General features: G+C 51.4%; 8 protein-coding genes across 8 annotated transcripts; 5 read left to right on the top strand and 3 right to left on the bottom strand.

The window, feature by feature from the left end:
- Positions 1-708: 708 nt before the first annotated feature.
- Positions 709-1542, top strand: BDZ99DRAFT_379768 (HET-domain-containing protein; the record flags this gene model as incomplete). The annotated part of the gene is made up of 2 exons (XM_033715163.1): positions 709-1219; positions 1460-1542. Coding segments are annotated over 2 exons (594 nt in total), but the record flags the coding sequence as incomplete, so codon positions are not given.
- Positions 1543-1875: 333 nt separating this feature from the next.
- On the top strand, positions 1876-3309 carry BDZ99DRAFT_473012 (uncharacterized protein; the record flags this gene model as incomplete). The annotated part of the gene is made up of 1 exon (XM_033721806.1): positions 1876-3309. One exon carries the CDS (start codon positions 1876-1878, stop codon positions 3307-3309), a length of 1434 nt encoding a protein of 477 aa, XP_033580821.1.
- A 1772-nt stretch (positions 3310-5081) lies between these two features.
- Positions 5082-6514, top strand: BDZ99DRAFT_473011 (uncharacterized protein; the record flags this gene model as incomplete). The annotated part of the gene is made up of 5 exons (XM_033721805.1): positions 5082-5153; positions 5395-5424; positions 5532-6059; positions 6172-6466; positions 6504-6514. The coding sequence occupies 5 exons, from the start codon at positions 5082-5084 to the stop codon at positions 6512-6514; spliced, it is 936 nt and encodes a 311-aa protein (XP_033580820.1).
- A 624-nt stretch (positions 6515-7138) lies between these two features.
- BDZ99DRAFT_567579 (uncharacterized protein) lies at positions 7139-9700 on the bottom strand. The gene is made up of 3 exons (XM_033727701.1): positions 9413-9700; positions 8106-8909; positions 7139-8057 (listed from the first exon to the last, which is right to left on the bottom strand). The coding sequence occupies exons 1-3, from the start codon at positions 9630-9632 to the stop codon at positions 7339-7341; spliced, it is 1743 nt and encodes a 580-aa protein (XP_033580819.1). The 5' UTR covers positions 9633-9700; the 3' UTR covers positions 7139-7338.
- A 1396-nt stretch (positions 9701-11096) lies between these two features.
- BDZ99DRAFT_567578 (uncharacterized protein) lies at positions 11097-12878 on the bottom strand (the record flags this gene model as incomplete). Its single annotated transcript, XM_033727700.1, has 2 exons — positions 12064-12878; positions 11097-12003 (listed from the first exon to the last, which is right to left on the bottom strand). Exons 1-2 carry the CDS (start codon positions 12435-12437, stop codon positions 11097-11099), a joined length of 1281 nt encoding a protein of 426 aa, XP_033580818.1. The 5' UTR covers positions 12438-12878.
- Positions 12879-14745: 1867 nt separating this feature from the next.
- BDZ99DRAFT_459606 (RabGAP/TBC) lies at positions 14746-16556 on the top strand. Its single transcript, XM_033719200.1, has one exon. The coding sequence runs from the start codon at positions 14868-14870 to the stop codon at positions 16299-16301; it is 1434 nt and encodes a 477-aa protein (XP_033580817.1). The 5' UTR covers positions 14746-14867; the 3' UTR covers positions 16302-16556.
- BDZ99DRAFT_459605 (OPT-domain-containing protein) lies at positions 16438-20146 on the bottom strand. The gene is made up of 6 exons (XM_033719199.1): positions 19036-20146; positions 18618-18977; positions 18412-18565; positions 17867-18365; positions 16609-17818; positions 16438-16557 (listed from the first exon to the last, which is right to left on the bottom strand). The coding sequence occupies exons 1-5, from the start codon at positions 20080-20082 to the stop codon at positions 16915-16917; spliced, it is 2964 nt and encodes a 987-aa protein (XP_033580816.1). The 5' UTR covers positions 20083-20146; the 3' UTR covers positions 16438-16557; positions 16609-16914.
- Positions 20147-21719: 1573 nt separating this feature from the next.
- On the top strand, positions 21720-22671 carry BDZ99DRAFT_567575 (uncharacterized protein; the record flags this gene model as incomplete). The annotated part of the gene is made up of 3 exons (XM_033727699.1): positions 21720-21846; positions 21911-22044; positions 22101-22671. 3 exons carry the CDS (start codon positions 21720-21722, stop codon positions 22278-22280), a joined length of 441 nt encoding a protein of 146 aa, XP_033580815.1. The 3' UTR covers positions 22281-22671.
- Between the last annotated feature and the right edge of the window lie 169 nt (positions 22672-22840).

Here is a 22840-nt window from a genome sequence, read left to right as displayed (position 1 = left end):
GAGTTGGCACCCCAGTCCTGAGTCCTGTATTTGACAGGGGCGGGGATCCTCACCTCGGAAAGTCAGTAAACCGGCCCAGTTCCAGTTTCAGGGCCCCAAGTGTAGTAATGCGGCGTCTTAGATAGCTCGCTAGCTTCCTACGCCTCAAGCGGGCGAGGGTTATTCACTTGCTAATGTGCACTTTTTAGATGCTGTCACGGTACCATCTATCGCCCGGCTCGCTACCGCAATGCACGTAGAACAATACCCCTATCGGCGCCCTTCCTTCAAGTTTTCGATTGTCAGGGCTCTCACTAGTGCAGGGCTAACAAGCCCCCAAGGCTTCAGAACGAAAGTACTTCGTTTAAGGCGGCAAATACATATGTAACCATCAGGAGTCGAGCCGTATTGGCTCTAATACGTATTCAATGGCTTTTCGTACCCTTGATGTATCTTTTGCAACAATAATTTGACTTATCTCTTTTTAGTTGACCGGTGATAACGTGGCGGCGCCACACAAGCCCGAATGGTCAATATCTCGTATTAATTTCCTTGCCTTCAAGACAATGAGGGATTAATTCTACATCCCTTTTAACTTGCATACAGACCATCTCATGCTAGGAAATTACTTGAACAACTGAAGAAGAGAGTTCAAATAAGTTCGTTCATCTATTTGAAGACAATACCACACCTTATACCATCACCCTTCCTTCATGCCATTCCCACATAATGGCCACCTCTAGAACATCACAAGTTTCTAAGGTTGCACCAGGGTTGTATGAAAGTCTTCCACTCCCGGCTGGGTCAAGATGCATTCGAGCTCTTGATGTCGTTCGACTTTCAGAAAATGCCGGCCACCCGCTTCAATACGATCTTCGAATCATTGATCTTGATTCAGAACCAAGTCCCTCATTCACGGCTTTATCATACGCATGGGGTTCTCAGACACTCGATAGTGGCGTCATAACTTGTGGATCTTTCACACTTCCAATCACCCAGAACTGCCATTGCGCGCTGCAACACCTTACTGAGGTTTTCGGGAGGCTTACCATCTGGATCGACGCGATATGCATCAACCAGGATGACGAAGACGAGAAAATGCGACAAATCCTGCTGATGCAAGACATTTACTCTCGTGCAGAAACTGTGTATGTTTGGCTTGGAGAAAGCAATGTGTCAACAGACAGAGCGATGGGATACCTCGAAAACGCTGGATACCTCAAGCACTTTTTCCTTGACGGTGACCCGACTAAGGGGCGATTAAACAATCCCACCGTGTGGGCTGCAGCTTGGTCAGCCTATATAGCGCGCTGGGTCCGCAACAGCCATTTGTTCCCGTCTATGGAACAGAGTAAGAGCCCACAATATGCATGGACAAAAGAGAGATGGGCAAGCTCAACCCAGTCAAGCTAGAACCGATTGCTGCAGGTCTTTACGTCTCCGGGGAGGAAAGCCACTACCACAAAAACCACCGCTGAAGATCTCGAGGAGCTTCTGACAAGAGATTGGATTAATCGCATATGGACATTCCAAGAGATCGTACTCGCCTCTAATCCAGTTATCGTATGTGGGAATAGATATCTCAGTTGGTGTCGATTTTCAACTGGTATCAATTTCCTCCATTACTCTGGGATAAACTACACGAACGGCGAACCGATTATTGAAAACCTGGATGTATGGACCGACGTTTCTTCAGGTAGAGACCATGTCACCGCATGTTCCGGTATTCATACGGAGTTGCCAAACCTGAACAGGTCTAGCAAAACAACTTTGCAGCTGTACAAGAGATTCTTAATCAACGTCGGACAAAGCATGGATAAAATTCACGGCTACGTGTCCTTCTTTTTCATCTGCTCTGGAACTCTTATTGCTGTGATTTTATTATACTGGTGCATAATGAGGCTGGGGATTGGTACGTCAGAGAAACAGGAGGTGGTTCCTACCTCGGTGATCGATGCGGCGGCGACAGCAACATCCAGCGCAGTGGCATGTGCCGTAGCCTGTGCATCGGGCAGCATTCCAGCATGCTCCAAGGCTTGTGATGCAGCAGTGGGAGCAGCTGGTTCGGTAAACAATCTTATTGCCAATTTGGAGTCGAATGTATTATACACGAAACTCGATTGCGGTTTCGGTGTTCCATTTGCGATATCTCTCATCGTGTTCCTTGTGACTTTCGTTCTCAGCCGTGGCTTTCCGACGAACAGTTATCTTCTACGAGGTCTTGCTCTTCCAACTGGGCCCCCACAGGTTAATTTAGTCGATACTCTCTGCTACCGGAAGTCGAAGGACGATCGAGACAAGGTTTTTGGCGTTCAATCGATTCTGCAGGAGCTGTCCTGCTTTCGCCTTCGCTCAATCGACAATGCTGCCCCACTGGAGCGAATATACAAACAACTTTGCATTCAGCTCATGGAAGTTACCGGCACTCTTCAGTTCTTGCTGCCGGCCACAACGAATCACTTCCCTGGACATCCAACGTGGGTACCGAACTGGGCAGCCGACTTTGACCCCTTCTGGCTGAAACCAACTCTCTTCAGAAACAAAGGTTTGCATGCGACACCCGGCTCGATTGGTCACTGGGCCTTGGATCCATGCAATGATGATGTTCTCGTTGTTCGGGGCCGTCATATTTGTTCTGTCAAATCATGTTCTGGATTTCGAGAAACGTGGAGCACCTACGACCCCAAAGAAAGATCTCTCCATTTAGAGAATCTTCAGACCATATTTGCGTTCTGGGATATCTTCTACTCTCAAGAAGCAATCGTGTGGAGGAAATTTGAGGAAAGGAGTGGGTTTGGTTTGATGAAGTGCATTGATCAAAGTGGGTTCAATGGTTGGAAAAAGTTTTTGAGAATGCACCATGAAAAAGGACCATGCAAGGTCTTAGATCTGCTCTTGCATGGAACTGATTCCTCCCTGCAGAAAGAGCGCCCACATCTTAATAGAGGTGGGCCTTCCTTGCAAGAGATATTTCGCACACATATTTCCATGTGCAATATTTTAGCCAGAACAGAGAAGATGCTTTTTCAGGGTAGCAGTATTTTTATGGAAAAGACACGGGTCGACAGAGCCCTGGGGGTTTTTTTGGAGGCTGAAGACGACGAATGGAAGAATTGGACAGGCCTTGGGATGAAGGGTATCTGCAATCGCAACGTGCGTGCGGGAGATACGGTCATGCTTGTTGCTGGGGTTTCCTCGCCGGTTATTATCCGTCGTGGCCCTACTTCAATGAGACTTGTTAGCCCGGCGATTGTCGATGGAGCCATGCAGGGCGAGTTCTGGGACAGTTCATGGCAGGCTGAGGAACTTGAGCGGATATATCTGTGCTGAACGATGGCTGGTTGTAGCATGGTGGCTGCGAACCTAAAGCGCTATAAATGGGAATTTAAGTAGAGAAGAGCAGACTCATCGGAGCTCACTCGAGATTTCTAGGATAGGAAGGTCGTTTATCAAAGGAGAATGAGTGTTTACAATTCTACAACTTGTATGTGGTGGTCACCTTGGTATTCACTAACCTTGAGCGCGCGTAGTTGCGGATCATCCGACGAAAGCATATCCGCTTCGATGAACTTAGCCTTGAATCGTCCTTTGTCCCCGAATAAGTTATAACTAACATCCTAGTGCGAGACAATGTCGACGCTATGCATCGGATCGCTTGGTGCTCCGTCGAAGACGACCCGTCGCAAATCCACCCCGAGGAAGCAACCGACGTCTAATATTGAGTCAAGCTTTAAGAGCTGAATTAAGTAGCTAGTAAGTTGCTCGTAGACAATATCTAGCGTTGCGTCGTCGACGTCTGGATTCAACATCACTTCCTGCTAATCGTTTTCGGTTGGTTTCTTTAACACACTCGCTAAACTCTTCCTTTCAATAAAATCCATAATAATAAATGGCCCCAATTGTTTCGGACTCTCTTTCGTCACTCCCTAAGACGTCACACGACGGACTGGAACTGTGGTGTTCTGGGTGAGATACTTCAAGAAATGAACCTCGTTCTGGACCTTTTCGTCTCGTGTCCTGGTTTTGGGAACCGAATAACGGCACCTGGCCCTCTAACTAACTAACTAACTAACTAGTTATTGTTAAAGCTGATGACTAAGCTAAGGTTGAAGGAGCCCTTGAGGTAGCGGATAAACTCTCCGGGTTTATCTCCCTCTCTGCGATCCGTGACAAACTCAACAATTTCATCTCTTGCATCGAATACCTGGTCTAACCAAGCTTTCCACTCATTGTCACCCTCAGTCTCAGCGACAAGGTCGAAAACAGTCATTCTTGCTTCGGAAAAATTCAGAGGCAGATCCCTTAACGATAAAGACGTCGAGGAGGTATAGAATGGAAAGTGTGGTGAGTGGAGGTGATATGAAGGCTCGGTATGGTTGGGTGGAGCAGGCGGTCAGCGATTTGGCCAGGTCGGAAGACGAGGATGGACCCGATTGAACTTAAACTTGACTTCTGCGAGGAGTGAGAGCGTAGGATTCTACGACGGTAGAATAATACGTAAAACGGTTGTGAAGTTGAGGAATATGCTTCTCTGGTACGACAATAGACTCGCTTCGGGGATGTAGATTGTGGTTGGATTGAGTGGAAAGGTACGAAGGACTTCTTTTTTTTTGTGTCCTAATCCAAAAAGTCACCTTCGTACCCTGAAGCTAGATCGAACCAGAGACTAGGGGGCGGGCCGATTCGAAGACTAAATAGATGGCAGGATGGTCACGTGAATATGAGCGAGTTTTGGCACACAGAACGCCTCTCGCAGCCGAAGAAACTTTGGTCTCGCTGAGCCGCTGGCTGAGCCAGCTGGCCGGCTAGTGGGCCGCCCCCTGCTACTGTACAGCCTCTCTTTATATCCAGCGACCCAGCGTTAAAATCAAGCCACAAAATTACCATATGAGGCAGCAGTTCCGGACGCCCTTTAGGAAGGAATAGATACACTCTAGCCAATCAGGTTTTGAGGCGGCTGAAGATTAGCCCTGAATAGCATGCTTAACGGGATTGACTCATTTTCCGCGCTGGGTCACCGGACGTAAAGAGAGGCTGTACTGCAGGATATCCACGCCCGGCGCACGCCAACGGCCGTGAATATCTAGTAATCTATACTTGTAATGCTGAGCCTAATGCTGACTGGCCGTGTACCATACTGCCTATTGGCCGAACTGTTGTGGCTCGTTGGTGGAGTACGTTAGGTAAGAGGCACTTTATAGGAAAGGAACAGGAAGGGATAAGAAAAGAGATAAGAAGGTAAGAGGGAGGCCGGCCATTTTTGTAGATTGGCACACTCTATGTCAACAAGGATAAGGGCAGAGAATCCTCCCTGAAAAGGACCTTCAGCTTCTAAGGCTTACCAAACTGTTTGGGGCCATGATTTGTGACTTGGGACAGATCTAAAGCCCCTCGCTAATACTTGACCGTTTCTAGCGAGGTATATCTAAGACTGCGCAGCAGGGGGTAAACAGACCTGAAGAGACCTGAGCCGAAGCTGAGCCGGGCCTGAACTGGCCAGTGGCACCCGGGTCACGTGAGCAGAGGGGGCTCAGGCTCTATTCCTAACGAAGGCCCAGGCAAGCCGTATTCTAAGTTCCCACTCCACTATTAAAGTCCCAATCTTCGGACTGGGACAACAGAACTCCACCTGGTCGGCACAGTCGCGACCAATCTCTCAGCTCCTTGCCAAATACTCCACCTTGGATGATGCAGTAGATATCAATATTGCTTCACTTCCGCGAACCCACGTTAGCTACAGTCGTAAGACTATAAGGGAGGTGCAATCTCGCTTTAAGGAAAATAAAGACCATGGCAACGGCTGGAACATCCTGGATTTGAAAAACCCGCTCCCGGACACGTACGGCATTTGCCCAAGGTTTCTTCAGAACAGCAACTGCGACCTCCTTAATAGGATCAAAACGGCCGTTCTGAATCCAGGATGGGCAGGCCGAATCATCACGAAATCTAAGCAGAAGAACGAATTTCGAGAAGTAGAAGGGTGGATTCTCCTTGCCGAACCTGGAACCTACACCGGCCCTCATATAGATGCCTACGCCACGGAGACGTTTATCAATTGTAATAAAGAGGAATTCGGGATCGTATAGTTAGACCGCCCAACCGACAAACGGCTAGAGCCCTGGGCGAAAGATCCGTCTAATTATCGAGGCGGAAATTAGTGCTTTGCTATGCTTCGGGCTGTAATAACTATAGTTCCCAGCTGGCTTTGTCTACTTTGTCTTACGCCTTTCTAGCAATAGTAGGCAGACTATGGGTATCAGAGGGCACATTCTTCGCTGCTCTGCTATTGCGCAGTGGGCAAAGATATTAGCCCTGCAACTAGAATATCCGAACCCTACAAATAAGAAAGTCGCGAAAACGGCCCTCACGTATCTCTTGACTGTCCTATGCCTCGTGAGGGAAGCAGGAGCTCAAGGAAGGCTCGAAGAGTTTGGCGGAGAAAAAAAACGTGGCAGAGTTTCGACAGAATGCGCAGGCATGTTCGTCGGTATAGTAGGAATGCAATATATACTAACTTAACTTAGAAGTGCCGTAATATTCTCAAGAGAAGGCATCCCACAACGAAGTTAGAACAGTTACAGGAAACACTCAAGTGTATATAGTACTAGAGAGTGAATGCTTGCTTGAGGCCTAAAATTTAGTCCTCCGACAAAATATTTCTAAAGCAAGAGCTGAGGGGCAGTGCCGATGGCTTATCGCTTTCACTATGTCCTCACTTCGGTCGTGAGACGCGGTGAAGAGGCTGAGATGAGTCCGCCGCCGAATGGTCTATCGCCAACCGACCCTCATCTTCCTGCCCTAGAGCGCCTTCGGACGACCGCACGTAAAATTGCTGGCGCGCAGTCCCAGACTCGAACCCGATCTACACCGAGGGCTGCATAAATGAACACAATCATGGAGACTGAAAATGGCGGGGCGCTGAACAAAACTCTAGCACAGCGGCCGCCGAAGCCTGTTGTCTCGCGGCATTTGGAAAGGGACGCTGTAGGTGGCGCTGATCCAGAAGTTAGAAGGCACCAACACGCAAGTCGCCGACACAGAGGTCGCTGCCGATGGTAAAGTCACTGACGGCCGCTGCCCATGAAGTTTGTGGCGTCGAAGTTATCAGCGCGCGGGACCGCACTGAGCTCGTCACATCTACTGCGAAGAAGCCGAAGTTAGGTTCAGGGCTTGTATTTCGTGACTACCACTTGTCCGCGTGCGGAGTTCTTCACATGATACCGATGGGGAGCGGTGCCAGTGGATGACCTCAAAGCATCAGCCACTCACCGGATATGTGAACGTCGAGGTTGTCATTAGGATAAAAGAATAAGGCTCCCAAACCGAACGAGACTCCAGCCATTTACCTACAAGATCAAATCATGACTCTGCTTCCACTGACAATCCTCGAGCTCTGCACTCTGCCTTATATGCCGCCAATTGCTTCATTTTCCTTTCAACGAACTCATCGAGATCCGGCTCCAACATAGGGGCAAGGTCCTCGAAACTAGGCTGGATATCGCAAACGGCCTTCCACGCTGGGTTGTCGGGACTCGTAAAAGAGTCATATATCAATTCATGGAACCAGAACTTGCCGTCGCTCAAAGATTTCCGCATAAGGTCAGAAAGCTTCTCCTTATGCGGCTTATCCTTGTTTCTTTCGCTCTCCTCGAGTTCAAGCTCGTCAAGAAAAAGTTGTAGACATGAGTTGTATCTATCAAATTCTGAACCTTTAGGTGTTGCCCAATGAACCGGATTCTTTATTAGAAGCCATCGTGGCGCTGAGCAAAACATCTGGTACGGCGCTGCGTATGCCCACTCCCAGTCTATTACTGCGATTATCTTGAGTTCTCTTGCGTTGTTGATAATCATGTTCCCGTAGCGAAAATCATCACATAATAGTCTGAAGCTGATCTGATTATGCTCATCGGCGATAAAGCGTGGAATAATTGCATTGAACTGATGGCGAAACTTGTATTTAGCTCGAGCATCATTAGCGTCGTCGATTGAACTGGGCTGTTCATCCAATTGTCCCATATCTTGCTTGGCAACGTATTCGAAGTACTCTCTTGCGGATAGAAATGTTTCTGAGCGATTGCCTTGGATTAAGGTTAGCATATAAATAAGCCAGATGCTAGAATATATACCTCCAACTTTAACTCCTCCATGTGCCTCTATTTCTTGCATCTTCAGCGTCAGCGGCCCTAACTCTGAGTGGATACTCTGATCGTCCCTGATAGATAGAGACCCAATATTGGGAAACTCCAACTTCGAGAGCTCAAGATAAAACCCCGCTATCTGACGATACACAGTGCGCAGGTCCCTCTCGCTGATATCGGGTCGTAGTATCCGTTCCTTGAGCCCTACTCGCCAAAGATGACCGAGGCACTCGCCCTGTATGTACTCCATCACGATGAAGGCCCCTAAACCTAAAGGATTGTCGTTTGATAGTCCCCAAGCATGAACCTTAGGCACCGGGATGTTTGTTTTCTGCCTGACCAAGCGCATCACTGCGACCTCTCGACGTAGCTTCTCGTCCCCGTCCATAATTTGTCCAGGCACGGGAAATCGTACTAGCCATTCCACGCCGTCTTTGAAGAGCACACGGCAGCTCCAATTGAAGGAGCCATAGTAGTCTCCAATTATTTCGCTTGGATGGTTGTTGCGGAAAGAAGAAACCCAGTTGGCAATGGACGGGCCTCGTACTTTGTTGAATTTGCTGAACCATTCATTGGAAATTGTCCTATGTGCAGCCTCCACTCGTTCGTCCCAATCCATGCTGAGAGAATCGATAAAAATATCTTGACGATAAGTGCCTCCGCTCGGTAGACACGGGAGGATGACGGAGGTTTCTGGTGGGTGGTCGTGGAAGTAGACAGTAGATCCTGGCGCGCGGCGAAAGATCTTTGCTAAGAAATCTAAGTCGTTTTGAATGCGCAGCGGAAAGAGGACTGGTCAACGCAGCGCAGAGACACACGACACAGGTGCAATTTGATTCACTGGGATCCATGTGAGGATTGAGACGGGAAGCAGAGTATATACGCGAGTCTGCTCAGCCACACCTTAGTCATGCTTCTTGCGGCTGAATCGTTCGGCACCCTCCGGCTTGGCATAAATAAAAAAAGCATTTGCTGTTTCTGCTTCTCTACTGTATCCCAGCCTTACGCAATCTCCTGCGTAACCCGCCAATACCCGCCAATCTCCTACTTAGGAGGATGCTCACACAGTAGAGGAAGCTCTTGGAGACAACAACACCCTTCCCGACCTGAAAAACAAGACGGATAGCTACTCGAGATACATCGTATTTCCCGGCATCACATCCATCAAATGCCAATCTCACCACGTCCCTTGAATCATTTTACCTGAGATGGCTTGGGCAGCAGTCGGATTTCTATGTTGCTGTTAGGGTCTATATTGCGAATTATGTAACGTAAAATCAGAAGAATGTGTTTACAGGTTTTTTTGCGCTTCTCACGAGAGGACTCGCCCGCTCTTCGCATGAGTTCTACGTTTGCTGGATCAATACGGGCGGCGTCGCGTTGCTGTGCAGTTTGCATAGGTCCTTGTGTACCGGAGTTGGACGTGCCCGTGATAGTGCTAGCACTAGTATTGGCGGTTTGGGAAGTGGCACCAGTGTTGCCAGTGTTAGCGGGGTTGGTACTGCCGCTAGACATGTTCAGATCGTAATGGCGAGTTGTAAAATTGGAAGGTGAAGAGTTTAGATAATGCAGGATTGGTGCTTTGAAAAAGGAGTTTACGAGGCGTTCTCTCGGGTATTCATATTCGTCGCTCCGCTTCCTTCACGCTTATTGCATCAGGCGCACGATCATCCACTCTCAGAAGGCAGAGATGCAGTAAGGCAACGGAACGAAGCCAGCTGCAGCCAGGATGATCTGGCTAGATTTTCTCAAAGGTGCATACTTGACCGGTGGTAAAGTCGGGGCGTTCGTTTTGCAGCTTTGGGCTCGCCGAACGAGCGCAGCCGCAGGAAAGTAAGGGTTGATCATGCAAATCGCCACGAATCTGCAGGAGTGCGATGAGCGTCTGGTGCAGCGCCGAGCGTCCAGGCCCTGCATGGCGACGGCGGCCTTTGAGCAGAGGTACGTCGTTGGAGGTAAGTAGGTACTTGTTTCTAGACAAGTGTACGACGATGCTCGGGGAATCGTGCATCAAAGGCCGGTGACCGTTCATCTACTTCGTCCCTATAACTGGAAGCGCCGTTAAAGGCCTCCTAGGACGAAGTTTGGTTGTACAACTCGTAGGATTCTATTGTGTACTTCCTTACGCTGTTGGAACGAGCATCTCTCAATGCTCAACTCCAAGCAATAGGCCGTAGATAGCTATATACAGCAATTCGTATAGCCTCACGTTGTCTGTAAATTCTAGCACGGAGACCTGAACGAGAGCCTCCTACTGGCTAAATCCTTATCGATAACGTTGAGCCTAAGTCAGCGGGTTAAGGGATAGTAATCCTGTCTTAAGACTCTTCTATTCTAGGTCGAATGCCTAGCACTAGAATTTACTAAATAAAGCAAAATAGTTACCACGGAAGTTCTATAGTTAGAGAAAACAACTAAATACTATCTACTCTAATCTAAGGTTTAAACCGAGTATAAATGTACCGGACGCCTTAATAAATACGACACTATTCTACTGTATAAACCGGGGGCTGGAGGAATTAAGTAAGGAGATTATGCTTGTATAAGACTTTGAATGAGGGCTATATGCATGACTCCGGCTAGGGTGCTTAGATATACTTCCGGAAATTACAATACAATACAACTCCGTCCTCTAATAAACCAGCCGGCTAGTCTTCCTGCAAAAGAGACTGAAACGTCTTCAGAGCGCAAACCGTTGAACGGTTCACAGATATCTTCTTAAGGTTCTGGCAGCTGGCGTAGGGGTACAAGGCAATCTGTGGAGGAGACATGAGTTGTATTGAGGTGATAACGTGTAGCTATCTAGTTTGGAGCGGAGCGAGTCCAGCTGGAAGGTGAACTCTGAGCAAGCAAGCGGAGTAATGAAGGAAGCAAAGGATGTGCTAATGAAGTAGCGTGATAATGGCTGCCAGGTTCGCAAACGCCCCGAAACCCGTCCGTCATGAGTGGCTCTGGCGAATGAAAAGGTAGCGGAGTTGGCTAACACTTCGAGCTCGAAGCCTCAGATTTGATGTGTTGACGTAGTAATCTGGAGTACCCATCCATCCACTTGTCATTCACGGACTTCTGGTGGCCAGCATAGTTGAACATCCCATGGCAGACGATCGCAGCATCTGACTCCAAGCACGCTGAAAGTGCTGCCTGAGTTGTGTCGGCGATGCCCAGTCTAGCTTCAGACATTTTTACCATCTCCTTGTACTCCCTGCGTCTTATCTCAGATTTTTTGTGCGTTTCAATCGCGAATGGCCGGTTCACAACGTTACCAGGAGGCTGTTGGTCTAGCCCTGCGAAAGTAGGATACTGCGCAGCTACCTCGAGTGGAGCAGCGATGATGCCGTCGAAGTCGATGACTCCAATGATGTCAAAGTCGTCATTCACAAGGAGATTGTGAGCGCCAAAGTCGCGATTTGCAAGCCGAAATGTGCCGCCAGCGTTACCGTAGGCTGACATGAGATGCTTAAACAGAACTGGGAGCGAAAGCGAGGCGCTCGACTGTACGTCTTCGTCTGCATCAGCAACGCAGACCTTAAGCGCGTGGTCGGCCAGCGCACTGTAGTAGTCGGTTGAGAGCCGCCACGGACCTTTCCCAGTCTCAAGTTCTGGACCGACGGAAAAATCATCCGTACTCTCATCGTAATACAGACCTCCGACCTGATCAAATGTGACTAGAGATAGTTGCACGTGAATGTCAGCCATCTGCTGCATGAACTTTCGGTCTTGAGCCGGAGTGCCAAATGAGGGGTAGGCGGCACATTCTTTTGCGTCGCGAAGTTCGGTCGCAACCGTTCCATGTATGTAGTCCATTAGGATATAGGGGGCACCGATATCATTCATCGCATCAACGCTGTAGCCATGGACTGCTGGTACTGGAATTGAGGTTTTTGTTCTTTATGGAATAGACTTGAATTAGCGTCATCTTGACATAATCTGAAAGGAGACATGACACCCTAGGAATTTCATGCTTGCAATTTCCACCTTTATGGTGTTAAGACCGTCGAGCCCTTCGCGATCACCAAAGGCGGCCTTCAGCTCTGGCAGCCTCAGTCTGGCGATCCATCGGATACCGTCTTCAAATGCAATCAGGCGAACCATATTGAAATGGCCAATCGAGAAGCTTTCTCCGAAATCACAGGGTATACCATTACGAATGGTGGATGCATGGGACGCGAGCACGTCCCATTTGACAGATGCGAAGAATTTGGTCGCTCGCTCGTGAAACTCGTCGCCCTCGTCGTAATCATCGGCTCCAATCCATGAGGCGCTACCCAACGAAGAAGCTGGTTCTTCCATTACGTTCGTCAGGTCCGTTTGCTGGTCCATGTGCAGATTGCTAGTCCCCCATCGTCTCCACCCAAACGTGAGGAACGTAGGCTTTGGGCGACCTAAGAGCACCTACAAGAGCGATAGAGACCGAGATTCTGCCAGAAAAGAAAAACCAAGAACCATATGCTCGAGGAACGATGTGGTGAATGAGCAACTCACAGAAAGCAGCGATAGCTATGCTGGCATCCCCACACACGTCCGTGCGGGAGCTAAACCCTATTCATGAGAGACCGAGCCTCAAGCTCGCATCCACCTCGTCATCTTCGTTATATTCAGATAAGATGTAAACTTTCCCTTATGGGCGCGTTGGTAGCTTCGATGTTTGGTGGTGGAGAATGCTCGGTGTCAGGTCTATGTATACTCATAGCAGGTGAGAAGACCTGGGCCGAAGCTGAGTCGGGCCTGAGCCGAACTCAGCCACAGCGGCGCATGATCACGTGAGCAGAGGGGTTCGGCAGCAGACGGGTGGCAGGTGCAGATTGGGGTGTTGAAACACTTTGTGCAGCGCGGCGGCCGTTGGTGGCCTGTTCCTGCGGCGGAAGTGCATCCGTATGACACGCGCGAGATGAGCGTGCCTGCCAAGCGCCTGTTGTTGTTGACGGTGCTCTCCAGCTCCTGACGGACATCACGGCGAGACAGTCGGGGTTGAAGTGTGCGATGGGCGAGCTGGGGATAGGCCGTGTTTTGGATGCGAGCCGGCGACGCGTCTCGCCTTGTTTACATCAGAGGCTGCTGGTACGGCTGCCGCGCAGAGTTTGCAAGCGCGTCGAGGGAGATTAAAGACGAGGATACCAGGCTTGCGGTGCCCGGCCCGCGGTGGTCAGATCCCTGGGAGCTGCACGGCTGCACCGCGACCGTTGAGACTTCTGGGCGCCAGGAGAGACCCGGCTACTTTTGTCCACCACGACCTGTCTCGTTGTCTCCACCAAGCCTTCACCCTCCGCCCTGCACGCCACAGCCCGAGTAGTGTGCTCTTAATCTTGCCTTGTCCCTGTCTGTTGCTCAAGCCCATCGACTTCCAAGGCGGCCATGAAATTGCTCCGCTGCGGACCAGTCCCGTTCCTTTTGCTGCCTCGCACCTCCGCATAGCCGCTGACGCTCCCTGCTCTGCTTTATACCAACCACCGCACCCTCGCTGCACCACCTCTCTTTTCTCTCTTCTCTACACGCTCCCGGGAATGAAGCCTTACTCCGCCGCCACGTCGTCCCATTACCGCAGCTCATCGGGACGTCATCTGCAACCTGCATGGTCTGCATTCCGACAGCTCCAAGCGCTCCAGGACCATGCCCGCGCGCCTTCAGGACTCCAACCATGGCGGAATTGGACCCGGAAGGCCTCAACATGTGGCACTGCCGCCAATTGACCCTCGAGCGGTCCACACATACGCAGACCAGCTCTCCAACAGATTCACCCCCCCAGCCTCGCCCCGAGACTCGGATTCCGTCTCATTGTCATCTTTCAAGAGCGCTACTACTAACCGCTCAAAGCATCCCCTTACCGTGCTCACTGAGAGCGCCCAATACCACTCCTCACACAAGAACATCCGCCATACGCCGTCCCCCGAGCCCTCCCGACCTAGCCTTACGTCAATACCACCTCCTCACGTCCCGCTCCGCCGAAGCTCCTCGCAGCATCTTCGTCAGCGGGCATTGCCAGCCCTATCATCGCCGTTGAATGAAGAGAGGATACGCAACGCCAGCCATCCGTCGCCTACCCTATCTACATTTTCTACACACAGCGGTGGCAGGTCACGTCAGGGCAGCGCGGCACCCATCCCGAGCGACGATCCCCGCAGGAACCCGCTATCGAGCAACCCCGTAACCTCATCGTGGCACATACCTGCTGCCGAGCACCCTCCTTTTCCGCCGAATAGATCTCGAGGTCTTACCACGTCATCCCAACCAGGCTCCCAGTTTCAACCTGGACGGATCCTAAGAACGTCGACGTCAATACCAGACTATGGACCTGTCAAAGCTCCGAATCGGAATGGGCCGTCTACTACATACAAGCCGGATCGAGGTCAACCTGGCCGCGACAGCGACAGCTACCACTCGGCTCTCCGCCGGGACCCTTTCATACGCAACGACGAAGCCCGCGCGAGTTTTCGATCAGGTTGGACGAATGGCTCCTCTGGATTTTTGGATGCTAGCGGCACGGAGCGGAGTAGTATAGCGACTAAGAGAAGTTCGACCAGTGAACACCGGAATAGCATTCACCTGAGGCCCGACGACGACGTGGATCCAGACGCGGAGGGAATGAGCGTGGAGGACTACATTGAGATGTACGCGGACGGCTTTTATGATGATCCTGAAGTGGGTGGTGGTGGTTTAGACAACTCGGATGAGGGTTATGTGTCCCAAGCCGCGCTTGGCCGCACCCCAGAGTCACCAGAGGAACCGGTTAAACAACGCCGCCACTCCGCCAGCATGGTAAGAGAAAGCGTATACATCGAGCCCTCAAAGCTCAAACTCGCCCCACCGCCCCCAATTCACGTTCGAAGCTCGACGGCAATATTTTCAGGCAGACCGCCAACCGCCCAGGGAAATGAATCCATCACGCCGGTTGCACGCGACCGCTATGGCTTCAAGAAGGCCACGCAAAACGTAACAGCTGATCAGTACGATGTCTGGAATCTGGAATATACGAATTATCTTGCTCGCCGACGAAAGAAATGGGAGGCTCTCATGAAGCAGCATAATTTACCCACCGACAAGCCAACCCGTTTCCCGCCCAGATCCGACAAGGTGAAGCGGTACATACGAAAGGGGATCCCTCCGGAATGGCGAGGTGCGGCGTGGTTTTGGTATGCGGGCGGGACCGAGAAACTGACTCAGAACGCCGGCCTATATTGGGATCTTGTAGAGCAGGTTGACCAAGGGAATTTAAATGAGACGGACAGAGACCTGATCGAGCGCGACTTGAACCGGACGTTTCCTGACAACATTCGCTTCAAGCCTGATTTTGATCCAATATCAAATGATTTGGGCCGAGACTCCGACCCGACACTGTGCTCCGAGACCGCAATACTCCGAGCCCTGCGCCGCGTCCTGCAAGCATTCGCAATTCACAACCCTGGTATAGGATACTGCCAATCGCTCAATTTCCTCGCCGGACTACTCCTGCTATTCCTGGACGAAGACGAGGAGAAGGCTTTCCACATGCTTAGCATCATCACCACTGTCCATCTTCCAGGCACCCACAGCAGAGTCCTCGAAGCAAACGTAGACATGGGCGTGCTAATGAGCTGCATCCGCGAATCGATGCCCGCCATATGGACTAAGATAGATGACGTGCACCTCCTCAACGCTGGGACCCACTTCTCCGCAAATAACGCGCGACTCCCCACAATCTCTCTCGCAACAACAGCATGGTTCATGTCGCTATTTGTGGGAAATCTCCCGATCGAGACCGTCCTCCGAGTCTGGGACTCGTTCTTCTATGAAGGCTCAAAAACCCTCTTCCGCATCTCTCTCGCCATCTTCAAAGTCGGCGAGCCCGACATTCGCTCCATCCACGACCACATGGAGATTTTCCAGGTCATCCAAACGATCCCCAGACGCCTAGTCGACGCAAACAAACTGATGGAGGCGTGCTTCCGCCGCCGCAACGGCTTCGGCCACATGTCCCAGGACACGATCGACTCGAGGCGCGCGGAGCGACGAAAGCAGCATGTAGCCGATATGGCGAAAATGAACACACTGAACAGCGTCACATCTGGCAAGTCTGGCAAATCTGGCGCTCTTGCACCGCCTGTTGATGCAGACGAAGAACGGCCGCCCGCGGGTATGAGACGCTCGGCCTCGAAGCGCTTCAAGCGGAGCATGTCGCGGAAACGCACCGCGAAGAACCAGAAAGCTTGAGTTTTTCCTTTTTTGCATTGCATTGCGCTGGGCTAGGCGGGGGGCGGCATGTGTGGCGTTTGTTAAATGTTATGAATGATTGGGATACGGGCGATGGGGAATCCGCATTGCATTGGTCTCGGGAGTCTTAAGGACGGGCTGTGATATACATATGGGTAACACTGAAGTGGGGGAAGGAGTACATATAGAAAGGGTCGGCGCTGATACTGGGCTGTCCACGTACACAAGAAAATACCAAACGATGTCATTTTCTTGCCTGTTAATCTTCAGCGCTTTTCACTTATGTGATACTCTACAGACTTCTTACTCTACAGGTTCTTTAAAGTCGCCTTAGCACGTCTAATACCCACGCAACAAACACGATGAAGCTTCCCATCTCTTCGTAGTTTCAAGGTAGCAAGTCGGAGCCATTTCAGAAGCCAGTAAGTAACTGCGAGACACGCCGTTCTATCAAAAGCGCAGAACCTACCTCTTAAATTTCTCCCCCCAAAAAAAAAAAAACGCTAGCTATGCAATGGGCTAATATGACATTTCCATCCGCTTTGATGCATACACCACCCTCCCTTCTCTTTTTTCCCTTCTTACCCTACCTAACCTAGCCCACAACCCTCCCCTACCACCGATCCGGCCCAAAATGCGTCCCTGCGGGCACATCCCTATACGAGCACGCCTGCCAATCGCAGCCCTGCTTATACACCTCCGTGCCCCACCACCTAAACCCGCCCATCCACCCGGGATACAGGACGCCGAAGAACACTACCACGACGCCGACCGCCAGCCCGGAGTCCAGCGCCGCCGACAGCGTGACGTTGTACTTGCGCCACCACGCCTTCTTCTTGTTCTTGATGAGGTAATTAAACACCCAGCATACGAGGCCCCAGACGGAGAAGTTGAGGCCGGTGGCGGGCGGGATCCAGCTCAGGCTGCCGAAGACGACGGGCAGGTTGACCTTGCGCCACACGGAGCGGCGGTCGCGGCGGCCGAGCAGCCAGACGCCGAGGGGCGCGACGGCGCCGAGCAGGAAGGCCCAGATGAGCGGTCGGTAGAGGGCGCCCGGGCCGAAGAAGCGCGCGGGGCCGACGACGCCCCACAGGATGGAGCCGTTGAAGTGGACGCGGGCGAGCGGGCAGGTGAAGCCGTTGATGGCGGAGGGGGTGCAGATGCCGGGGACGTTGGCGAGCATCCAGTTGAGCACGCCGATTTGGGTGATGCTGGAGATGAGGGTGGCGGTGATTTGGAGGGCGAAGAGGGTGCGGGGCGGGATTTTCATGTAGTGACCGAGTTTGAGGTCCGAGGAGAATTTGAGGCCTTGGGTCGAGGAGATGTAGCCGTAGGTGGTGAAGAGCATGTTGGCGACGGGCCGGCCGGGGAAGAGGACGCCGCAGATGAGTTGGCAGATGAGGTAGATGCTGCTTTGTTGATTGGTGATGGCCATGACGATGCCGATGGGGATGAAGAGGATTGCGCCGATGCCGAGGGCGAGAAGGAGTCCGTACCACGGGAGGTGGATGGGATAGCTTTCCTTGTCAGTTTCGGGGATTGATGTTATGATAAGGACAACTCACTACTCCACGATGAAGATACCAATGGCTAACATACTGACTCCTATCAGGACGTACCAGAGAATGGGAACATCGGGATACTTCTTCATCAGCCGATTGTGGATGTCCTCGGAGCTAAGTAGGTTCTCTAGCCCTGGCTCCGAAGAGCTACGAGGTCTTGAATGGCTTCCATTTGCACCATTACCAATTGTAGGCAACGGCTCGTACCTAGTATCACCATTGCTCGAAACTTCGTTCATCGATTTGCGCCACTGAGTCCAGATGTCCTTGCCATGCCATAGAGCTGTGTGTGAGATGAGAGCAGCCAGGCCTGCGAACTGAAGCGCATAACTGAGGGCGTATGTTATAGGCAAAAAGACTCGACTGTAGTTGTGGTATGCCTCGCTGTCGAATAAGAAATCTTTGGTCAATATCCTACTTACATCGTATGGCTTTCCAGTATTGTCGAAGACGGCTGAAGAGAGAATAGGCATGTAAGAAGAGAACATGACGTTCTTGTAATCTGTCAATTATTAGAGGAGGATCGAATGTCTGGTCGACAAGCATACACATGATTGGCGCAATAATCCACATCACAACGACGAGCCCTCCAAGGATGTTGCAGGCTGCCCAAAATGGAACAGCAAGTGGAGATCCAATATAGGCGATTTGAGACCAATCGAATGTTAATGGGAAAAGGCCAAGGCCAGATGCGACTCCAAACTAGTCAAATTAGTAAGGTACATGCATTGATGAAGACGCTAGGGATGCTTACGAGGTTGGCAACAACAACGTTCTTGGGAGCGAACCACGTTATCACGCTGAAGTAGCTGAGGGCCGGCATCAGGAGTCCTGGAAGGAAATAGAAAAGCACGGCTCCGCAAAACACCTTGAAGAAGAAACCAGACCGGCTGATTGTCCATCCATTGGCAGGTCTGTTCTCCTCCTTATGAAGAGTGAAAAACATGGCCGATGAGATTAATGTTGAGGGCCAGATCATTCCGCTTGGCCACACAAGATAACGACGGGTTAGTCCTGCGAGAGAATATCCTAACACTTGGGTTGAAATGGTGAGCAAAATCTGGTACGTGACACCAAGCGGTTGATGATAGAACTGAGATTGCTCCACAATGACCTGCAAAAGATACGGTTAGCAGTTTGGCTTATTGTGATGGTGGTTTTCAGAGACTTACATCTGTTGCGAATGCAAAGCCAAAAGAAACATTACTAGCAATATAAACACAACTATGCTCTTTCTCATTCCATCGTCCTTGCGCCAGCCAGAGCCGTAATCTCCTCCTCCATGCGACCCGCGTAGGCGAGGATAGTAAATAGACATCGGACACGGCCGAAGTGGCTCGTCTGTCAGAGCCAGGAGAGTGAGTTCCATTCTGGAAGGTAGAGTCACTCGACATGTAGTGTCGAGTCTCAAGAGAGCCGTTCACAAATGTCTCGGCTGGGTCGTCCGCTCTTTTGAGAATTGAGTCCCAGATAAGGCCGGCGGGGTGGGCAAGCAGAAGGGCAATAATGGGAGTGATGCTGACGCTAGGGTATCTTAAAGAGAAGAACAAATTGGTAGATGAGCCGAGAATAGCAAAGAAAATGGACAGGGTCCACATGCGAGGTGTGCTGATGGAGAGGGCGGTGTCGTCTGTAGCAGGTACAGATGCTCGCACGAGAGCATATGGGGAGTCATCCTTGGGGTAACCTGGCACTTTGTGGTCGTGGAGGTCTTCTTCACTAGGCCCGTCACTTTCACTATAGCTGTCGCCTTCGCTTGGCGCATCGTTGAAAACACTGCTACCAGAGGATGATTGGAGGCCGTCGAAGACTCGACCCCCAATGCCGGCTACCGGTGGCGGAGCAGCACCGGAGGTGAATCTTGGCTCCAGTCCAGATTCCTGGTGCCCTTCGAGGGCGTCGTGTATTGCTGCATCCCGTTCGTGGCTGGCGGTGGCCGGGGTCGACCGCTTTTGACTTCTGCGCTGGCGCGGAGTAAGATGGTTTGAGATGTCGACGTCATCGCGATTAGCGGAGCCAGAACTTCCGAGAGCAGAACCGCTGTGTCTGAGTTTGCTCTTGCCCTTCCGGCGGGCACGATTCTGTGCAGCTTTGGCAGCTGCATCTTCATCTATGTCTGAGTTGCCTGCGCTGGAACTGAAGGACATGACGGGAAGGCCGCCATACGAGCCGGTGCCTAACGCAGGCGACGAGCGAACCAGGAGGGGCGCGCGGGACATGTCGTCCTCCTCTCCAGCGTGTGGGAATGCAGGAGGAGTCGACTGACGCTCAGCGCTGCCGTCATGGGCGGCTGGGAGGCAAGGGCTGTGTTGTGCGTTTGCTTTTTGTGCGAAATCATGAAGCTCGACAGCCCCAGCAGGCGAGGACAACGTGGCGTGAGCGCGAGCGGCAGGCAGCTCTCTTAAAGCGCTCTCATCATTCACGGCATCAGGCTTCATTAGGAAGAAAGCGGGCCAACAAGGCCCCTAAACGTATTCAACGAGGCAGCGAGGTGTGACAGCGGTGGCCGCAGTGAGCGTGTGATCTGATAAGATCTTTTGGCCCCTTGTCCTCCGCGTTAGGCGCCCTGGTGCATGGCGGTGCATGGCGGTGCATGGCGCTACGGAGCAAAAGGTTGGAGTTAACCTCGTTTTACGGCAAGGCCTTGTCCCGCGTTAACACTTCGAAGCACACGATTTCATACATGGAGCAATAGCGAAGAGCTCCTCCTTTATAGCAATCTCCTCACGCTCTACAAAGGTGGCTACGTTGACTAGAACGACATGCGCAGTACGCAGCGCATGGTTTTGGGCGTAAGATTTGCGCTAGGAATATCGCCAAGCCGGCTGTCGCCATGCCTGCCCCCGTGGTCGGACCTCGCCTCCAGCAATGACGACCGCTCTCCAACGACACCAGCAGTGCTACCATCAGGCAGCCTTCCGTATGCCGTGATACTATAACATGGTGGGAGCATTGGAACAGAGTCTGAATTCACAGCAGCTGGAAATATCATCCAATCAAATTCCGAAGAGAACCTTCGGGGTCCTCCTGACAGCGCCATGTAGGTGGAAAGAGTTTTCATCAATCAATCTATCATTTTCTTGTCAATAGTCCGAACATCGGAACTGGGAGCAACCATCGGTCTCATGTCACGCTGTCGTGACGCTGCGAGGAGGCCTTCAAGCTTCTATCAGCCATGTCGAAAGCCCGGCTCTGATTTACAGTCTCTGGAAATTACATCATGTATGCAGCTTTTATGAAACTGTCGGGGGCTTCTTCGTGACGTAGCAACCCCCCCAAAACTCTGTTGACTTTGTTTCAATTTACACTGCCGATATTTAAGCCCTCATGACCAGCTTGCTGAGCCCTCCCCGAAGCTCCAGCCTTCAAGCCATTGATATTTGTGTCATATTTTGCGGACACGTTGAATCACTCTAGCCTTCCCTCGCATACTTTAAGCGATGGGCAAAACTTAGGTGTCGGCACTTCAATATACGACCTTGATCTTCCGGTGCTCCAACCAAGCTGTTCGAGCTCTCTCCAAAAATCAAGCCTCCAGATTAGCAACATCTCATCATCCTTCTGCACACGTTTTGGACCACTCAAGCCGCCCTCGCACACCTCAGACAGTTGGCAGCAGTTGAGCGGGATCGAGGCGAGTTGAAGTGATAGGGAGTGCGCAAAATCAAAACAACGCTAGCAGGACGCTAGCGCCAAACAGGACGGGTATAAATCCACCCACTGTCGGCCCATAATCTCACAGTCTACCACGCGTAGCAGTCTCATTCACCACAACTTCCGTAAGTAATTCACGCCGTGTGGCCTGTTCCTGGACGCACTCACCTCATCTTCCCTTAATTGCACCCATCGCGCGACCATGCTCACGGTCCTTCTTTTCACGATTACGGCCGCACTTGGTGGCCTGGCTGGCACGGCAACGGCACACAATCGTCACAAGGACTACGCTCTCTCGAACAACTCCTTCACGCGTTCGGCCCTTGTCGGTACGTGTGTGTCGGTTAAAGTACCCGAACTTCCCCAGTGAATGGCCAGATTTTCACGAGCCAGAAACCACTTTTCTTGACGGAAGCGTCGCGGCCTCTCACGCGGACCTCGTTGAACGGACCACTTTCTCGCCTTCTTCGCCTCTTCGCACCACTGTCTACGTCACTACTACTGTCACTGTCACTTTTAGTACCAATGTAAGTATTTGCTACAACCACCTACATATTCATCCTACTAAGACCCCTGTTCCTAGCCCTCTACCGCCGCTCTAAGGACTTCTGCTCCCACTTCCACCGAAATCGCCCCCTTGGCCAGCCCCCACAGCGTCACCCAAAATGTTACAACATGTGCCGCAAGCCTCCATCAGCGCGACGTATTGGCCCTAGAATTCCCGCAACTTGTCCCGGAAGCAACTGACGGCATGTCCTCCTGAGCACAGTATCTGGCTGCTATTGGTCAAACTTCCACCAAAAGCGCGACCTTGGCGTCCCGGACTATCACCTCTTCTGCTTCTTTTGTTGCTTCTTCCACTTCTTCTGCTCTTAGTCCCGAGGCGTTAGGTATAGTGATCTTGTGGCCCGTTCTTGTGGTTATTATGGCTATGTTTGGGGGAGGCATTGGGTACATGTTGAAGCGAAGGGGTGGGCGCCAGATGTTTCAGTAGGTTGCTGTAGCGGAAACGTGCCTCTTGATGATCACTTACGACCGAATGCGTATACCCTCACGGCCTATGAAGGATCGAAATGGGGGAACCTCTGTGTAGTATAGTTTCCTTGGTTACGGCCTCCAATTGGCCTCTTGACACCGTCTGAAGTCCTCCCGCGTGCTATGAGAAATCAGGGTGCGATGTAATGTTCGTGAGGTTGTAATTCACATGCCTAGTTTCCTATGCCATCCTAGCAACGTCTGGAGTCCTCCAGCGCATTATCAAAGTTTAGAGTGTTATGTCGAGTTCCTAGAATTTTAATCCACACACGCGGCTTGCTGCACCAT

Source organism: Mytilinidion resinicola, assembly GCF_010093595.1.
Source record: "Mytilinidion resinicola strain CBS 304.34 unplaced genomic scaffold BDZ99scaffold_4, whole genome shotgun sequence".
In the NCBI taxonomy this organism is placed as follows: domain Eukaryota; kingdom Fungi; phylum Ascomycota; class Dothideomycetes; order Mytilinidiales; family Mytilinidiaceae; genus Mytilinidion; species Mytilinidion resinicola.
This window is presented reverse-complemented; position numbering and strand designations above follow the sequence as displayed.

What these genes read in the sequence shown, in the direction of transcription:
- BDZ99DRAFT_459606 (XM_033719200.1), top strand. Translation starts at nt 14,868, where the DNA reads ATGGTAAGAGAAAGCGTATACATCGAGCCCTCAAAGCTCAAACTCGCC.
- BDZ99DRAFT_567579 (XM_033727701.1), bottom strand. Translation starts at nt 9,632, where the DNA reads ATGTCTAGCGGCAGTACCAACCCCGCTAACACTGGCAACACTGGTGCC. An exon ending in TGAGAAGCGCAAAAAAACCT is followed by an intron (nt 8,910 to 9,412) that starts GTAAACACATTC and finishes TGCGTTGACCAG; the next exon opens with TCCTCTTTCCGCTGCGCATT. An exon ending in TGGAGGAGTTAAAGTTGGAG is followed by an intron (nt 8,058 to 8,105) that starts GTATATATTCTA and finishes CCTTAATCCAAG; the next exon opens with GCAATCGCTCAGAAACATTT.
- BDZ99DRAFT_459605 (XM_033719199.1), bottom strand. Translation starts at nt 20,082, where the DNA reads ATGTCCCGCGCGCCCCTCCTGGTTCGCTCGTCGCCTGCGTTAGGCACC. An exon ending in ACGTTGTTGTTGCCAACCTC is followed by an intron (nt 18,566 to 18,617) that starts GTAAGCATCCCT and finishes TAATTTGACTAG; the next exon opens with TTTGGAGTCGCATCTGGCCT. An exon ending in GGTATCTTCATCGTGGAGTA is followed by an intron (nt 17,819 to 17,866) that starts GTGAGTTGTCCT and finishes TGACAAGGAAAG; the next exon opens with CTATCCCATCCACCTCCCGT.